The following is a 16,929-nucleotide window of genomic DNA, read 5'->3' on the forward strand; positions in this document are numbered from 1 at the left end:
GTTCTATTTTATTATTGCTGTTAATCTTTTAACTGTCCCAGTTCATATTATAGGTATGTATGTGTGGGAAAAAACAGTACATACAGGGTTCAGTACTATCCCCAGGTTCAGTTGTCCACTGGGGGACTCAGGATGTATCCCCCGTGGATAAGGGGGACTACTGTACACACACTCAGCACAAAGCCAACCTTGTCTCAGCCATTGTAAGTTCCTTAGTGAATTTGTGTTCTTACGAATAGGAAGTGGATTTTACTTTACCCTTAACTAGTAATAACTGCCAATACATTTTTCAGTAAAGTATGTGTAGTGAGGCATGTGTTAAGACACTTTACATTGATTTACATTGTCTAATCTTCCCCACGTTGTAAAGTAGGGTTATTACCATCTCCATCTTGCACATGAGAAAACTTGTGAAGTGATGTGTAGGGTTCACACAGGCTGAGCTAAGGTCGTGTAGCATTGGGGTACCATAGGACTCGGTAGACATTGACTGGGGAGAAAGTCTCCAGCCTGATCCCAGGCCTCAAGCTTTGTGGGCCTCCAAGTCTTTGGTGACCAGAAGCCACCTGGGTGGAGGGAGTGGCCAGAAGAGTGGAGTTTTGGGTATATCAAGTGGGTGGTGGTTTGAGGGACAGGTGTCCAGGAGGAAGGGGTCAGGCAGCCAGTTAAGCACAGAGGTGTCAGCTCAGGTGAGACGTCTAGGTTGGAGAGGCCAGGCGCGGTGGCTCACACCTGTAATCCTAGCACTCTAGGAGGCCCAGGCTGGAGGATGGCTTGAGGTCACGAGTTTGAGACCAGCCTCGGCAAGAGCAAGACCCCGTCCTTACTAAAAATCGAAAGAAATTAGCTGGAAATTAATTTTTTCAATAATAAAGTTTAAAAATAGAAGCCTGGGTTGGAGAGGCAGGCTGAGGAGGAAGGCTGGGTAGAGGAGGCTGCCTCCATTAGTGCTGGGCACACCTGGGCCTGGTGTATGCCCTTCCTGGTTACCTCCCTGCCCCCTGCTCATCTCCTGAGGAACTCTTGGGGTGACCAGTCAGCTCCCCTCAGGGGATGTACCGGCAGATGGGAAAGGGCAGTACCTGAGGGGGAAAGGCAAGTCGGAAGCGGTGTTTGGGACAGCAGACCCCCTCTTAGCTTTGCCTCTAGCAGCCCCTCATCATTCTGTTCTGGGCAGGATGGGGGAGGTTGGTGGCAGAACACAGGGAAGCCCAGACTCTGAGAAATTTGCCCCTGCCGTCCCTGCTCCCCACCCATGTGTGTCAGCGCCTGGGATGAGCGGCTTGTGAGGCTTTACCTAAGCCTTTGCCACTGGAAGAGGGGAAGCTGAGGCCTGGAAGGGGAAGGGCCTTGGCCAAGCTCCCAGCTTGGTGTGTGGGACGCCTCCTTCCCAGACCTGGCCCACAGGAGGAAGGAGACCGCCCAATTCCATCCCTCCGCGCGGTGAATACGGCAGGCAGGAAGGAGAAGGAGCTACCCCGAGCTTGCCGGAGCCTGCAACACAGAAACCGGTTTCCACCCTGGACCAGGAGATGGCGCTGTTCTCTCGCAGGTCCCTGCAGGTGTTGGCCGCTGCCTTGCTGGAGTTTGTTTGGTTTGGTTTTGGTTTTGGGGTTGTTTTTTTTTTTAAAGGGGGAGGATGAAAGGGATGGGTTATGAGGTTGGAGGAACCTACCTCCTGGGAAGCCTTGAGTGTTGTCACTTCTTTCTGAACCTCACCCCAGGCCTGGGCCTCCAGCCCCTTCCGCGGGGCAGTGCCTGGGAGGGCCCTCAGGAGCCTCCAGCAAGAAAAGCCCCTGCAGTAACCCTGGATCTCCTCCAGGTCTTGGAATCGTGTCAAAGTGTGATTAAAAGATGTGTTCAGCTGGGCACGGAGGTGCACACCTGTAGTCCCAGCTACTTGGGGGCTTGAGGCCAGGAGTTCAGGTCCAGCCTGGGTAACACAGTGAGACCCCATCTCTTAAAAAAAAAAAAAAAAAAAAAAAAAAGTGTCCTTTCTCCTTTCTCTCAAGAGCACGCAACTATCCCCAACACAGAATTGCACACCCCTTCAAGGAGTTCTGGCCCCCAGGTTAAGACTTCCTGAGCAAACCCCGCTCTTCATTTTCAAGACAAGGAAACTGAGGCCCAGAGGAGGCAACGACTCCCCGGAATCTCAGTGTTGCACGAACACTAGCACCTGACTCTCCTTCCCCGTCTGCAATTTCCAGACGTGGGAGGGTGTGATTCAGAGTGGGGTGCAGCAGAGACACTGAGCACAGCTGCTACTGTAGGGCCACGAGCTAGAGGAGGGGGGACAGGAGAGCTTGGCCTTCTTCCAGGGCTGTCTCTGAGGCTGTGACAGGGACAACCCCAGCTGGCTCCCTGCAAAGCACAGGGAGGGTGGAGGCATCTTCCTTGTACTCCGCAGCAGATGCGCCCAGCCTGCCCAAGCACTGGGAGGGGGGTTAGGATCGGGGTGAAGAGGCTGAAGGGGGTGGCACTAGCAAGACGGGTGGGGTTGCACAGAGGGGCTCACTGTGTGTTTTCCCCAGGCCTCCCTGTCTCTGGCTGCCAGACTCTGCCCTCTTTCCATATCTCCCCTAAGCCCAGGTAACCTTTGGCCCACACGGTACCTGCCAGTTAGGCTCAGGCTGCAGCGGGGGATGAAGGGCATGTGTGGGTCAGAAACAACAGGGCCAAATGTGGGATGGCACCGCCAGTGGGCTCCTGGGCATCCTCTGCCCCAGGCCAATGGTATCGCTGGTTCGGTCACCCCCAGAGTGGGCACAGAGGGGGGCAGAGGCTACAGTTGGGGGCACCAGCTGTTCCCAAGGCTGGGAGCATTTTGTCTGTGGTTCAGCCACCCGAAAAAGCTGCTGTGTTCAGCAGTGCGGCAAACAGGCTGGGGGGTGGTCCAGGCCAGCTGCCGGCTGGTGGCAGACACACACGTGGTGTGCTGAAGGCGTGGCTGCAAGGCTCTCACGGTCTCCAATGAGGTGGGGTCTTGATCCCTGAACCCCTGGACCAGCATCTCAGGGTGTCTCTGTCTCCATCTTACTGGTTTAAGGCATTGAGGGACCCAGGGTAGGGCAGGGAAAAAGCTGAACCCTGAGGAAACTGGTCTGGGGCTGGTTTGATCACTGATGTGCTGGGTGAGCCTGGACAAGTCATTGGCCCACCCCAGGCCTCGGTTTCCCCATGTATAGAAAGGGCAGGGTTGAGTTGGATCATCTGTAACCTTGGATATTCCACCAAACAGATCTGTGCCTCAGTTCCTCATCTGTGAAAAGGGGACACCACCAATTTCCTCACTGGGTCACTGAGAGGATTAAATAACGTTAAGTTCCTGGCAAGTTCCTTGGGCACAGTAAGTGCCTATTTGTGAGAATTCCCCTGTCCTTAAGCCTCTAGACTGGGTGTGTGACCCCTTCTTCCACTCCCACGGCCAGGGATCTTAGGAAGGGGGAGAGCCACCCTCCCTTCCCTGCTCCCCCCACCCCCACCTCTAGGGCCTTCTCTGGGTGAAAAGGCCCAATAGAAGCTCAGGGGAGGGGACTCAAGGTCTGGTCCCACCTGGCCTACCTTGCTCAGCGGTGGGGGGCTGTAACCGGGAAGGGCTGGAGGAGGGGCACCTGTCGGGAGCGCCGGGCTGGAGGAGGGGTACCTGTCAGGAGGGCCCCCCCCACCCGCATTCCGGTGGCACCGGCAGTGCCCCTGCACCCCCGCAGCCCGCCTCCCGCTCCCTCCCGCTCCCCTCTGCCTATAAATAGCAGAGGACGTGCTGGCCGTGGCTACGATGACGATGACGGGGCTGGGCAGGCGGAGGGGAAGGAGGCAGCTCTGCCAGAGCGGGTGGGCGGCGGGCACGGCTGCGGGAGGGGTGCGCCGCCGCCGGCCCCTTCGTGCCAGGCTCCCGATGACGGGCGCGATTGAGTCATCTCAGGGCCCCACAGTCCGCGACTGTCCCCGCCGCCAGCGTTTCTGTCTAGGGCTCCGGGGGTGGCAGGGGTGAGGCTGATCTCGGGTGGGTATTGAGCCTTCGCAGACCCCGGCACAGCTGGTCTCAGAGGGCACCTCTGGGTGGGCAAGAACGGTCCTGGCGCGGAAATGTGTGCCCACGCCCAAGCAACTCGGGTGCATCCAACCAAAAAGTGACCGCAGCCCCACTCCTTTTCCCTCCAATGTCACCAAATCTCCTCCCCCTTTCCTCAGGTCTTTTCTAGTCGTTCTCCCCAGATCCCACCCCTCTCAGGCTGCCTGGGTGGGAGGGGGCCCCCTGCTGTGTCACCCCAGCACCAACACCCCTCCTTTCTGAAAGTCCCAAATTCTTCTGCCCTCAGCCTTGTCCCACTAAGTACCCCAGGCCGCCTCCCCACCTTCCCGCCCCTTTCCTTCCTCTACCTTAATCAGATGCACAGAGCAGACAGGCCAGGACAAGAAACATTTAATTAGGGGTCTGGGGGCTCAGCAACGCCCCAGCAGACCCATCATGCAGCCTCATGTACAGTGGGCGTTGGGCCCGCCCCTGGGATAGTGCTGGGGGGGCCTCCTGGCAGCAAACAGGGCAGTGTAGCTTGACCCCCCTCTGTGGGGGACAAGTGGGGTAGGGGCCTTTGGGTAGGAGGATCTGTGTCCCTCTCACCGCATGGAAGGGTGTGACTGTGCCCAGGATGGGGGGTGGCATTGGCTGGCATGATATCTGTGTGTGCCCACCCCCCCCCAAGGATGCCTACCCCCCCTCCTTTTCTGGTGGCCAAACAGAACATTCCATTTCCTTGTCTGTCTTCCACCCCCTCTTCTTCCCAGGGCTCTGTGTCCAGGACAAGGGAGCAGATACAGCCAGAAACGGGCCCCGCAGCAGCAGTCCTGTCCCCTGTACAGCCCGGAGTGAGCGGGCAAGGAAGGTCACCCTGAGGGTTGGGCTCCTAGAACGGCTTGGCCTTGGTGGCTTGGCGTGGTGAGGCCTGGGACAGGAGCTGACAATGACAGGCTCCCCTGGCTGGTTCCCGCATGCCTGGGGGCTTTTGGAGTCCCCAAGGTGAAACTTGTGTGTGCTCTCTGCTGGGTTTCTGCACCCAGGCTGCTCTCAGGTGCTCTTTTCTGGTGGACTAGGGTAGGGTGACGCTGCTCTGTGATGATGGTTGTTTTTCTTGAGGGGACAGTCTCTGATTTGTCACGGCCTCCAGGGACCTCAGCCCTCCCTTCCTCTGTTGGCCCAGGTTTCAAGTAATGGGAGAGATTCCTGCAGAACTTTCCTGAGAATTGACGGAGTGACAGGTGGTGGGACCAGGACCCTCCCATGGCCCTGGATCCCCTCCCAGCCCAGGGTGAAGGGCCGAGGGACAGAGAGGGGCCCCCTCTCAAGGTCCCACTTGCAAAGGGACAGACACACATGTGGTCACACAAACATAGACCCTCTGTGGGAGACGTGTGTCAGGCATGCAAAGGTGGTGTGTGGCAGGGGGAAGACTCTGGAAGCAGCAGCAGGGAAGTTCCCCAGGAACCGTCCCCAGGGCTGGACTCTGCATGGCCATTGGTCTGGGGGTACCTGGGTGCTGGGTGGACCAGTCTACAGCTTCCTCATTCCCTCCTACTTTCTCTTCCCCCCACCCCAAGTCCCAGAGGATCAACCCATTCAGGGCGCCCCACCCAGGAAATAACACCTTCCTCAGCACAGAGGCTCCTAAGCCATGGTGAGTGGCACCTTGGAGAGAGGCAGAGGAGGAAGGGTGTGGACAGGGATGGCTGCTCCCCTCCCGGGCCAGAGGCAAGGGCCAGGCATGGGCAGGGGTGGCATCTGGGTTCTCTTGGCTCCTCTCAGATCTCGGTCAGGGCGTCGGCTGGCACCAGGCCCCGTTTCTTGCCGCTGCTGACGCGGATGAAGCCGTCAGCATCCTTGCTTCTGCCCACGCCCACACAGATCTGAGCCAGGGAGACAGGGAGCTGAGGTCTGGCACTGCCTGCAGCCCTGGCCCTGAGTCCTGCTGGTGGTCCCCAGGGGATGATGGGACCAGTGTCAGATGAGGAGGGAGCCTTTTGCTGGGGTGATGGGAGCAGATCCTGTGAGGGTACAGGGCTCCGCAGCAAGACCAGGACATCAGCAGACACCCAGCAGCACGTCAGGGCTGACCTTGGCCATCAGCGGGTCTAACATCCTGCCTCACCCCCATTTCACAGAGGAGGCAACAGAGGGAAAAGGACCTGTCCCAGGTTAGGCAACAAGCCAGAGCCAGCATTCCAACCTGAGCCTCTGGACTCCTGATCCAGTGCTCCCACCTTATCCTAAGCTGCCTCTAAGGTCATTTAGCCCCCTGCCTCTGTTGTTCACCAGCCCAAATTCCCCAATTTCTAAGCTGCTTCCCCTCCTGCTGCCAGGTCGCAAGCATCCGCCTGCAGGGCATCCCTGCCCCTGCTGCCTGTCTCCCGCGCCCACTCTCTCCAGCCGCTACAGGGCCCAGGCGGGGGCCCCCAGCACTCACCTGGTTCTCCTTGAGGCTCATGTAACCCTGTTCCTTGTTCCCGGAGAAGGGTTGGCAGCAGCGCCAAACATTCTCGCCTGGCCTCACCCGCTGCACAAAATTGGCTGGGAAGAAGCCAACCCGGTCTCCGATCTTGCCCTGGGGATGAGGTTGGCAATGAGCACAGCGCCAGCCCCCACTGCTTTCTCTAGATCCAATTTCCACTCAGAGCCAATGCCATCATCCTCTAGATCGTGGGCTCTGAATTCCAGCCCCGGCCGGGTGGCTTCTGGGCCAGGAAGGGCATGAGGTGGGCAGAGGGACAAAACCGAGGCAGGAGGCAGGGAGGGTCAGAACTGAAGGCAAGGCCCAAGGTTGGTCCTAGGCTGGGCTAGAGCCGGTGGCGGAGGAGTGGAGGCCGCTTTGGGGCCTGGAGAGAAAGGGGAGCAGTGCCCATTGAGGGTGGGGGCTGCCAAGGTCCCTACCAGTGTCCCTCCACTCTCCACCCAGCCAAGTCACCTTCCACCAGTCCTCGTTGGAGTCATCCACCAGCATGATCCGATCCCCAGGCCTGAGGAGGGGAGACCTGGGCTAGCATATGGGGAGGGGGACTGTCCCCCCCGATCCCAGCAGTCCCTGGGCACCTGGGTACCCTGCATGCCCCCCTCAGCTGGGAGAGGATTCTTGAAGCCCTGAGAGGACACCGTGTGACCACAGGCACAGCAGACACGCTCCAGGACAGCCGGGGCAGTGGGCAGGAGCAATGACGTTAGCATGAGTTACTCCTAGACCCTGGGCAGCGCTGGCTCCTGCCTGGGCTCAGCAGCCTCACGCGTGCAAGGACAATGTTCCTGAAGGTCCCCCTCACACTCGTGTTGCAAGGTCAAGGCAGAGCCCTGAGGCTGGAGCCAGGCAGCTGCCCAGTGGGGCCGGGTCACAGAGAGGACTTACTGCAGCGCCAGGTCATTGTTCTCCTGGGGCAGAAACTTGTAGAGCGCGACGTAGGAGTACATGGGCCCCACGTCCTTCCGCAGGGGAGGCTGGGGGCGCTGCGGGAGGAGCTCTGGGTCAGCGACGGGTGGGCAACACCCTTGCTCCCCCCAAATCCACTTGCTCTGAGCATGTCTACCCTGGGGGTGCTGAGAAGAGGGACACTGTGGGTCCTGGTCAATGATAGAGAGAAGTAAGCCCCTGCCACCTGACATGCCCACCTGCCCCTAAGGGGACTGGGCCAGGCATGGGGAGGGGAGACACTGTCTACCCGCTGCACCCTGGAACTGCCTGCTCTTGGGGGCACAGGAATGGGTGCAAGAGGCGGGGGCTCAGTGGTGGGAGGGGCAGCACCCCTCCCTCCTGTGCCCTGTCACCGGCATTGGCTGTCCCTGGGGATGGAGGACAGTGAGGGAACAGTGAACCCCCACTTGCCATGCTCTCCCCGCCTATGGAGCAGGGACAGGAGAGGTGACATCCTTTCCCCTGGCCCAGAAGGGCTCAGTGCCACACTCACCTGCTGTCCCGGGCTCTTCTCCTCTGGTCCTGGCCCTTCACTCTCGGCCGGGGCTGTGAGTACTGGAGATGTGGGGCGGGGTGTGAGGCAGCAGGGAGCTCCCCCCACTGCACCCCACTCCCGGCCCTGCGGCCCACCCCCACTCACCACTGTCGCCAGGCCCCTCCTCGGAGCTGCGGATGCTGCCTTCCCCATCCTCGGTCAGCTCGTCCCGCTCGCTCTGGGGACGGACAGGGGAGGGCTCAGGCCCCGGACCCACTGTCATGCTCAGCACCCCCCGCTCCCTTTTGGTGCCCTCCATACCAGGCTCCGTGTGGGGGACTCAGAGGTGCTGCTGAAGCTGGAGCGGTTCATCAGTGCCAGGGAGGTGCCATAGCGCAGAGTCTCATAGACGGGGTCCACCTTCCCGCTGGCCCCTGCTGAGTGTCCACCCTCAAGGCCTGGCACCAGCTGGCCCCAAGCCAGCATGCCCCAGGCTGCACCCCCCATCTGTGCCCTCACCTGTCCCACCCAGGTCTTCCTCATCCCCGTGACAGCTCTGTGACCGCCCAGGGCGCCCATGCAGAAACCTGGAGCATCCTTGACTCCCTGCTGTCCTCACTGTCCACAGCCACATCATCACCTGGTCCTACCTCCCAGACACCTCTAGAACCTGCCCACCTCTCTCCATCCCCACTGCCACCAGCCTGGCTCAAAGTACCAAACACTGTCTTGGCAACTGTCACAGCCACCCAACTGGTGTCCCTGCTTCCACTCTAGCCCCGCCAATCCACACAGCAGCCAGAACGCTCTTGGAGAGACACACATGCTGCCCATAGACGATCCTAAAGTGGACCCGATGGCCTTGCGGCCACGGTCTCTTCACACCCTTCCTCCCGCTCCCTCAGCCCCGGCCACTGTGCCCTTTCTCTGGCCTTGCCCCTGCCTGCACAGGCCTCCCCTGCCCACGCCGGTCTTTCCAGATCCTCAGTGGACAAACTCCTCATCCTTGTGTTTCCAGAAGCCTTCCCTTCCCTGGCTCACTGCACGCTCTGTCCTCTGACCTGCTCCCTTGAGGCGTGCACCCCAGTGGGCACTGACTGATGGCCTGCGATGGGACACCTGTCCATTTCAGATCTCCCCTTTACTGGACCATAAACTCCACCTTCTTCAGTGCTTTTCCCCAGAGTCTGGCACAGTGCCTGGCACTTAGCAGGTGCTCAATAAAGTGTTTATTGAAGGATGAGTGAATGAAGGAAAAAACGAACCCTACATTCAGGACAGGAGCACCAAGAACTGGCAGTGCCGGTGTGACTCAGGTGCCCATCTGAGTCATGCATGGATTTCTCACCGCACCACAGTGGGGCAGGGGCAACAGGGGGACACTCACCAGTGGGTGGGGACTCTCTGCTTATGGCACAGGCTGGTGGCGGCTCATGCACCAGGAGTGGGGAGCTGAAGTTGCGGCGGAAGGAAGTGGACTGTAGCAAAAGGGGACAGAGAGAGGGTACGAGGAGGTCACAGCCCATCAAGAACTCGGGCCTCCCCCAGCCCAGGGACACCTCATAGGAGGAACCAGCCTTGAGGGCTGTCCTTCTCCGACTCGAGAGTCCCCAGGGCACCCCGGGGCGGCCGTCTCTGCCTGGCTGCCCACGCACCGTCTTGCCTGGGCATTGCTGGCGGGAGATCTCCTCCGAGCACCAGAGGTGGACGCTGACTTTGCACATCTTACATCGCAAGCCCTGCTTGGAGTTTCCTAGGAAGAAGTTGGGTTCAGCAAGAGAGGATGCTCCATGGGCAGGGAGCAAAGGAGGCAGGTGAGGGCATGCGGGGAGAGCAGGGGTTGGGCACTCTCATGCCAGCCTGGGGCCTAGCACCTGCCCCTCGTGCAGTCAGGGTGAGAGGTGGCACTGAAGCCAGAGGCGTTAGTAAGCACAGCAGCAGCACTGGGGCACACCCACCCCCACGGTGCTCACTTGTCTGCCCAGGGTGAGAGGCGTAGTTAGTGCTGGAGGCCCTGAACAGCAGGAGGCCAGTACCGGGCAGTCCCAGGGCCCCATCCCCAACGCCCTCCCTGCGCTCCCCAGGACCCAGGCACCTACCCACAATGAACTGACGGCACAGCTCACAAGGGCTGGCTCGCTTGAAGACATGGTCCTGGAAGCTGTGCAGCCTCACTGGTTTGAGTGGTGCCAGGGGGCGTGGGACTGGGCATGGGGAGGGGGCTGGGGTGGGCAGGCCCCCGTCTGTGGATGCGGGTGGTGGGGAGGGAGGGGGCAGTGGGGTTGGGGGTGTCAGCAGCACCTCAGTGGGGCACTTGAGCTCAGAGTTTGAGCGAAGGAAGAAGTTCTCCACACTCTTACTTCGGAGGATGGTCTTGAGGGAGAGCGAGCGCTTGAATCGCTGGAGCTGAGAGAAGAGGGAGCTGTGAGTGGGGGCCCAGAGGGGACTGGCCCACGGTGGGCTTCCTTTCAGGATGTCTCTGGTGGCAGCGTGGGGCTGAGGCTCAGAGATGAGATGAAGCACTGAGAGGCTCCCAAGCTCTCAGATGCCTACAAGAGCGAGACATGTAATCTCCATGAAGAAAGGAGTTCTGTTCAAGACCAACCTGGACAACATAGAGAGACCCCATCTCTACAAAAAATAAAAAAATTAGCCAGGCATAGTGGTGTGCACCTGTAGTCCCAGCTACTGGGAGGCTGAGGCGGGAGGATCGCTTGAGCCCAGGAGTTGGAGGCTGCAGTGAGCTATGAGGATGCCACTGCACTCCAGCCTGGGTGACAGAGCAAGACCCTGTCTCAACAACAACAGCAAAAAGAAAAATCTAGACTTTTATGTGAAATTGCATAGGAACAAATTTAAGAATTTTTGTTTCCTTTTTCTTCGCAGAAATGGTAGTGTACTATTTTTCCTACGCCTTGCTTTATTCACTTACCCGTAAATCTTGGAAATCATTCCATACCAACACATAAAGTTTCATCATTCTTCTTTATGGCTGCAAAGGATTTCATTGTATGGGTGTACCATTTACGCAAGTTAAGAAAAAAAAATAACATTTTGCAGCCAAGCAAAACACACCAGGTCCTCTGTTTTCCACCTATGCTCTCGAACAGGCTGAGAGGATGTGGGGTGCGGTCACCCTGGACCCTCATCCTCAGGGCTGATTCTCCCTCTGAAACACCTCTCCAGCCCCTTCCCTGCAGTCACCGCCACAGCCCTGCCTTAGTTCAGGCCCCGATGCCCCCAGCCTGGGTCAGGGCCACAGCTCCTTGCCCCTCCACCAGGCCTGTCCCCACCTGCCCTCCATATAGCTGCCAGGGAGGCGATCCCTGACCCTGCTAAAAACCTTCCATGGCTCCTCAGGACACAGCCCAAGGCCCTGCCCCAGCCATGAGACTCCCTGCAACTTGGCCACACCTGTCCTCCCAGCCCCGGCTTTCCTCGCACAGCCCAGATAGGCGGATTCTCGAACTCATCCACGCTTTTATGCCTCTGGGCTTTTGACATGCTAGTGCTCTTCTCTGCCTTACCCAGTGGATACCCTGGTTATCCTGCCAATAACCTTCCAACGGCACCTCCTCCTCTGGGAAGCTGTCGCTCCTCCTCCAGGAAGTCCATCCCCTGGACCCACCCCTCCTCTGGCGCCCACTGCTCCCAGCCTCGACTGCCACCACAGCTCCAATCAGGTACTGTGTCATTCACTCCTCACTCCCCCGGGAGATTGTGAGCCTCTTTGGGGTGGATGAAGTCGCTTTGAATCCCCACGCCAGGCCTCAGCGCACAGTAGGTACTCAGTCAGTGAGCCTCAGGTAGTGAGTGGCTGGACTCCTACCTGGAGCCCGTGTTCTGGGGCACAGGGTTGGCACTGCAGTGATGCCAGAGCCGTTTCCACTGCTCACCCAAACACACGCTATTGAGTCTGCCCACAGAAAGGTCTGGAAACCTCTCTACCCAGAGCCTTGCACCTCTCCCTTCCCACGGAGAGCCGCCTTAGCCCTGCCCACTCCTTTCTACCAGTGATAGAAAAAGGGGGCCACAGGCTGGGCTCCAGGCAGAGACTTGGCCAGCGTTCCCAGCTGGCACGCCGGGCAGCCTGTGTGCCATGGCTGCCTGCCTGGCAACTGTGCCAAGGGGGTGGGAGTGGTGGCCCCTCCAGCCTCTGGGAGGCCAGCAGGCAGTAAGACAGAGGGGGAAGCAGAAATGGGGATGTTTGGGCACCAGGCAGGCTCTGGTGTGCCAGCTGGGCGGCCAGAGCCCCAGGGTGGCTGGCGGCTGACTTGCTCGGCTCCTTCCAGACTCAGCTTCCTGGACAGCGCTGTGGGCCTCTTTGTGTAGCTGTGAGGAGCACGGCCCGGGTGCCTGGGCATGGGAGCGGAGGCGGAGGGCTGGAGAGACAATAATTAGAATACAAATACCAGCCGGGGTCAAGCTATGGGCCATCCAGGGCCCAGCCTGGCTCTGATGGGCCCCAAGAGGCAGGTGAACCGCTCACTGTTCTGCCCAGGGACCTGGGCACAGGGCACATGGGGTTTCTGGGGGGATGTGCTGGGCGTGGGGATAAAACAAAACCTGCTGCCTGAAAGCAAATCACTTCGCGTCCTCTCTCTAAGCTTCAGTTTTCCCACCTCCAAGAGGGAAGGGGCAAGACTGGATGCTCTCTCAGCCACACAAGGTTCTAGGTCCACCCCCCCAAAAGAAACCTCCCCCAAAACCCAGAAACTTATTTATGAGGGGCTGTCATTGTCAGAGAACTGGAACTGAACTAGCATTTTATATGCAGCATCTCATTAAGCCTGACGCTACCCTCTGGGGTGGTGAGGATTTTTGTCCCACTTTTCAGATTGAGAAACCCAGGCTTATAGGTTAAATCACTCACCCATGAGCCAGCTGGTATGCAGCAGAGCCAGGACTTGAACCAGTGGCTCTTGCTGCTGAGCCCAATGGACCAGGAGCATCCTGATGCTCTGGCCCTCCCCCCTGCCCCTCAGCCGTGCCACGCCCAGTCCACCAGGAATTCCAGTCATGGAATTCAGGTTAGAAGGGACCTGAAATACTGGCTGGCTGGAGCAGTCCCCACCCCATTGCCCCACGATGCTCTGGCCACATGCCTCTGAATCGTTGTCTGATTCCTTTGGTCAGCCCCTGCCCTGCGATGGGAAGCACACCCTCTCTTGGGACAGTCATTCCATCTTTGGGCAGCTGCAATCGCTGGAAAGTGCTTCCCTATATAGAGCTGAAACCCGCCTCCCTGTGGGTTTTGCCTATCTGCCCTTGTTCCCCCCTTGGCTCCAGAGAGGGCCACTCCCTCTCATACACATCAGCCCTTGGAATATCTGAAGACATCCATCATGTTCCCCCTACCCCCAAGGCCATTATTTCCACAGTAATCCTCATGAGATGAGATTTCAAGTCTCTCTACTCTCCAGGCTGTGCCCTTTCCTGGTACCCCCCGTCTCAGTGCCAAGAGCCACCTCTGCAGGGTACCAGAGGCCTCTGGAACAGAATGTTCCCCAGCACCAGGGCAGCCCCAATTCTGCCCGCCAGCTTCCTGGCTCAGCTGTGGGCACCAGATCCCAGGAGGGTGGACAAGTGGGAAGGAATAACATGCCACCTGGGGTGGTTGGCAGATGTCAAGGGCTGTGGCTACAGGGCAGGACTGGGGCATCTCTGCCAAATGGCTTGCTGCCTGCCCACTCCAGAGACATCTGGCTTGGCTCCCCAAACCTCATCTGGGCTCCGCCAGGCCAGGTATTCCTGCTCCTGGGACTCCTAGTTCCCAGAAAGGACCTTTTCCCGAGTCCCCACCAGCTATCTTTCTGGTGCCCCCACGTCCCCAGGACCGATTCCCTGGCACGGGAAGAAGCTGCCATGTACCCTGGCAAGCTGTCCAGCCTGGAGCTTATTCCCTCCCAGTGCACCCAGAGCTCATCTGGCTTGAAGCCTGGGCCGCCAGGTCTGTTCTCTGAACCCCCTCCCAGAGACACGGCCGACCTGCTTGTTTCCTCCTCACACCCTGGAGGCTCCTTCTTTCCTCAGTTCCCCACAACATCTCCCGAAAGGGCGCTAGGCAGCTGGCAGTGGGTGGTGGCGGACATGGCGCAAGCTGACTCAGATGGCAGAGCTGGCGTGGCAGGGTCCTCCCAGAGATGGCACCAAAGGGGGTGATGGGCAGGCCCTATGTGGGAGGATGGGATAGGGACCCAGAGAGGAGGGGGACCCATTAGGAGGGTCGCTGAGTAGCTTGGGTACAGGGCTGGGACTCAGCCTTGGGATAAGCAGGAGGCTGGACTCTCAGGCTGGCAAGAAATGCCCAGGAGGCACCAAACTCTGATGAATAAGGCTGGAATGTTGGCTGCACTGTCTGATGGGCACCACCCCCTCTGTTGCACCTGCCTCACACTGAGCTGGGGGCAGCAATCAGCCCTTCCCCTTCCATCTCCCCCACTCCCACAGTCTGGGAACACAGTTTCTTTGGGCCAAGTTGAGGTGGGGGATGCAAGGAGGCTGGAAAGGGCCCCGAGTTCTCTTTCTCACCCTCTGTTCTGCTGATGCCCCCAACCCAACCCACAGCCAGCCTGTGTTATTAGTCCTGAGTCCTTCACAGGGTGAAGCATGGGGGGAAGGGGCAGGGCTCCAACTGGCCTGGCATGGAGGGGCCAGGTCAGGTGTGAAATCCCTCTTCTTCCCTGGCATTTGGATCTCTACGGCTCAGACTGGGGGTGACAATATTGGAGGGCTCTTGGCCTGGGAGGAGGGAGGTACAGACCTGCTGGCCTTGACCTCCCCCTCCCCACACAGCTGAGCTTGCAGCCTGCTGGATTGCTGAGGCAGCACTGCCCAGAGCGCCTGACTTCCAAGCTCCCAAGGAGGTGGCTAGAGTGGACAGGCCTCGGTGTGGGAAGCAGGGTGGGACCTGGGAGGCACCCAAGCCCCTGGGAAGCAAGCAGGGGGACTGTGTACGTCTGCCGGGGTGATTAGAGGGCAACTGAGAAGTCAGGGGCAGTGGAACTTGGGAGGCTCAGCTCCTAGGACCCTCTGCTTGACAGAAGCTGTCACAAATATTCCAAGCAATATCCTCCCATCCCAACACCTTACTCCTTTCCCAGGAGAGACCTGGCTGTCTAAGGGGAGTTAACTCTGTGGTCTGAGAGGCTGGGGTCTTATTTTCAGAAGCAGGCAGGAGAAGGTCAAGTATGCATCTGAAGACTTGGACATGGAGGCCTGCAGGGACCCCTGGTTCAGGGATGGGGAGCTACCTGGGTGCCTCAGTCAGACTCTACTCTGGCCTTACTTATCTCCCCCTGGACACTCCCTAGATGACCTTGACCTTGAATTAACCTCAGATCCTGAAAGGTGGTCAAGTTGGAATGAGGAGGAAGAGGGACGGTGGGAAGAGCTATAGAGAGCTAGCGATACCAGGGAACCCAAGACCCCATTCATTTCTGGTCCTCACTGCCTCCCTTCTCTGTGTCACGGGAGCAGGATGGGAATAAAAATACCAGGGTGGAGAGGAGAGGGAAGGAGGTCTTGGCCTGAAGTCTGAGGATGGGGGAGGGAGCACCCTTGCCACAGCCCTTCTGCCCCTTCCCCGGCCTGCTCTAGTGGCTCCCGCAGAACTTCTCCGCGCGCGGGTCAGTCGCCAGCACCTAGAACTTGGGGAGGGAGCAGATAGATTAGAGGTGGGGGGGTAGAATGTGAGCGACGGCATCCGCCCCCCCCTTCAGCGCCGAAGTCTGGGCTCCGCCCTCCTTGATGGGGAATAATTTATTCATTGTGACTCCCGCAGGAGTAACAGTCATACATAATTAGGGTTAATTATGACATTCATTAATTACGAAGCCTTCTCTTTTTGCTTCTACCCCCACCCCCGTCGGCTCCCGGGGTGGGGGGTGGGGTTGCCTGTCTTTCTGGTCTGGAGCCGCAACAACAGTCCCCGGTCCCCGCCCGCGACGGACGGCCCGCGCTGCGGCAGCCCCCAGCGCGGACTCGGAAGCTGCGCACCCCCAGCTGCGGCCTCCTGTCCCCGAGCCCAATCCGGGCGGGAGGGGGAATGCAGGACTGCAGAGGGTCCGAGAGACACCCAGAGACTCAGAGATAAAACCGGGAGAGACGCACACAAAGAGACAGCGAGACAGAGACGGGTTGTAGAGACATATTCAGAGAGACACAAGCAAGAGAGACGGACGAACTGAGCTACAGACAGGGACCTGGCGCCACCGGAGGGGGTGCGCCTCCCACGCACACACCGGCGCGTACACCGGCCCACACGGCTACACACCGCTACGGACTCCCTCTGCCTTCGCTGCGCCCATTCCCTCCAACAAAGCCGAGTTACAGCCTCACGGGAGGGTCGCGATAGCGCGTCCGCTCCTGTCGTGCGCACGGGCGTGCCGTGCCTGTGTGACTGGGGGCTCCATGTGGCTTCTCATGGCGAACCCACTCCTCCCCTGGGGCGCGGCGCGGAGCCTTAGGCATCATGCGGGCCCCGTTAGGGTCACCCTAGGGCGCCCGAGCCCGCAGCAGCGACCCCGCCGCGAAGAGGGCACCCGGGCCGGGAGCGCACCCGGCTGGGGCCAGGCCTCGCGCCCCCCGAGTTACCTTGGTTTCCTGGAGGGCGGAGACGGTCCCTGGCGGGGCATGGGTGGCCGCGTCATCCTGTTCGTTCTCCTTTTCGCTCATTTCGGTCATGGTTGGGGGAGAGGGGGAGTGGGCAAGAGAGGGTGCCGAGACCCGACGGCAGGCCCGCTGGGGCAGGCTGTGGGTGGCGGGCGTCTCTCTGGGACTCTGAAGCCCTCCTCCAGAGACTGACCCCCAGTGTACCCCAGGCAAAGCCTCCCTCGACCCTCGGGCGCGGGCGGAGAAAGTTGCGGGGTTGACAGGGAAGAAGGAGGCAATTACACCGAGCCGCGGGCGCGGGACGACCCCGGGCGTGAGGACCCAGGGTCTGCAGAGGATGCTGCTCCGAGCGAGGGGAGAAGGGAAGTGGGGACGCGAGGATGAGCC

The 16,929-nt window shown here is 59.5% G+C and overlaps 1 protein-coding gene across 1 annotated transcript; it reads right to left on the minus strand.

The window, feature by feature from the left end:
* Positions 1-5,799: 5,799 nt before the first annotated feature.
* Positions 5,800-16,614, minus strand: STAC2 (SH3 and cysteine rich domain 2). Its single transcript, XM_069481332.1, has 11 exons — positions 16,525-16,614; positions 10,029-10,335; positions 9,585-9,682; positions 9,317-9,407; positions 8,251-8,363; positions 8,095-8,167; positions 7,948-8,045; positions 7,392-7,489; positions 6,960-7,011; positions 6,462-6,599; positions 5,800-5,904 (listed from the first exon to the last, which is right to left on the minus strand). The coding sequence occupies exons 1-11, from the start codon at positions 16,612-16,614 to the stop codon at positions 5,800-5,802; spliced, it is 1,263 nt and encodes a 420-aa protein (XP_069337433.1).
* Between the last annotated feature and the right edge of the window lie 315 nt (positions 16,615-16,929).

This window comes from Eulemur rufifrons, chromosome 9 (genome assembly GCF_041146395.1).
Source record: "Eulemur rufifrons isolate Redbay chromosome 9, OSU_ERuf_1, whole genome shotgun sequence".
Taxonomy (NCBI): domain Eukaryota; kingdom Metazoa; phylum Chordata; class Mammalia; order Primates; family Lemuridae; genus Eulemur; species Eulemur rufifrons.

Bases quoted from the DNA above. Each gene is read 5' to 3' on its own strand.
- STAC2 (XM_069481332.1), bottom strand. From the start codon at position 16,614: ATGACCGAAATGAGCGAAAAGGAGAACGAACAGGATGACGCGGCCACC. The intron at 8,168-8,250 runs GTATGGAGGGCA...GTCCGTCCCCAG, and splicing joins AGTCCCCCACACGGAGCCTG to AGCGAGCGGGACGAGCTGAC. The intron at 8,046-8,094 runs GTGAGTGGGGGT...CAGTGGGGGGAG, and splicing joins GGAGGGGCCTGGCGACAGTG to CTCCCTGCTGCCTCACACCC.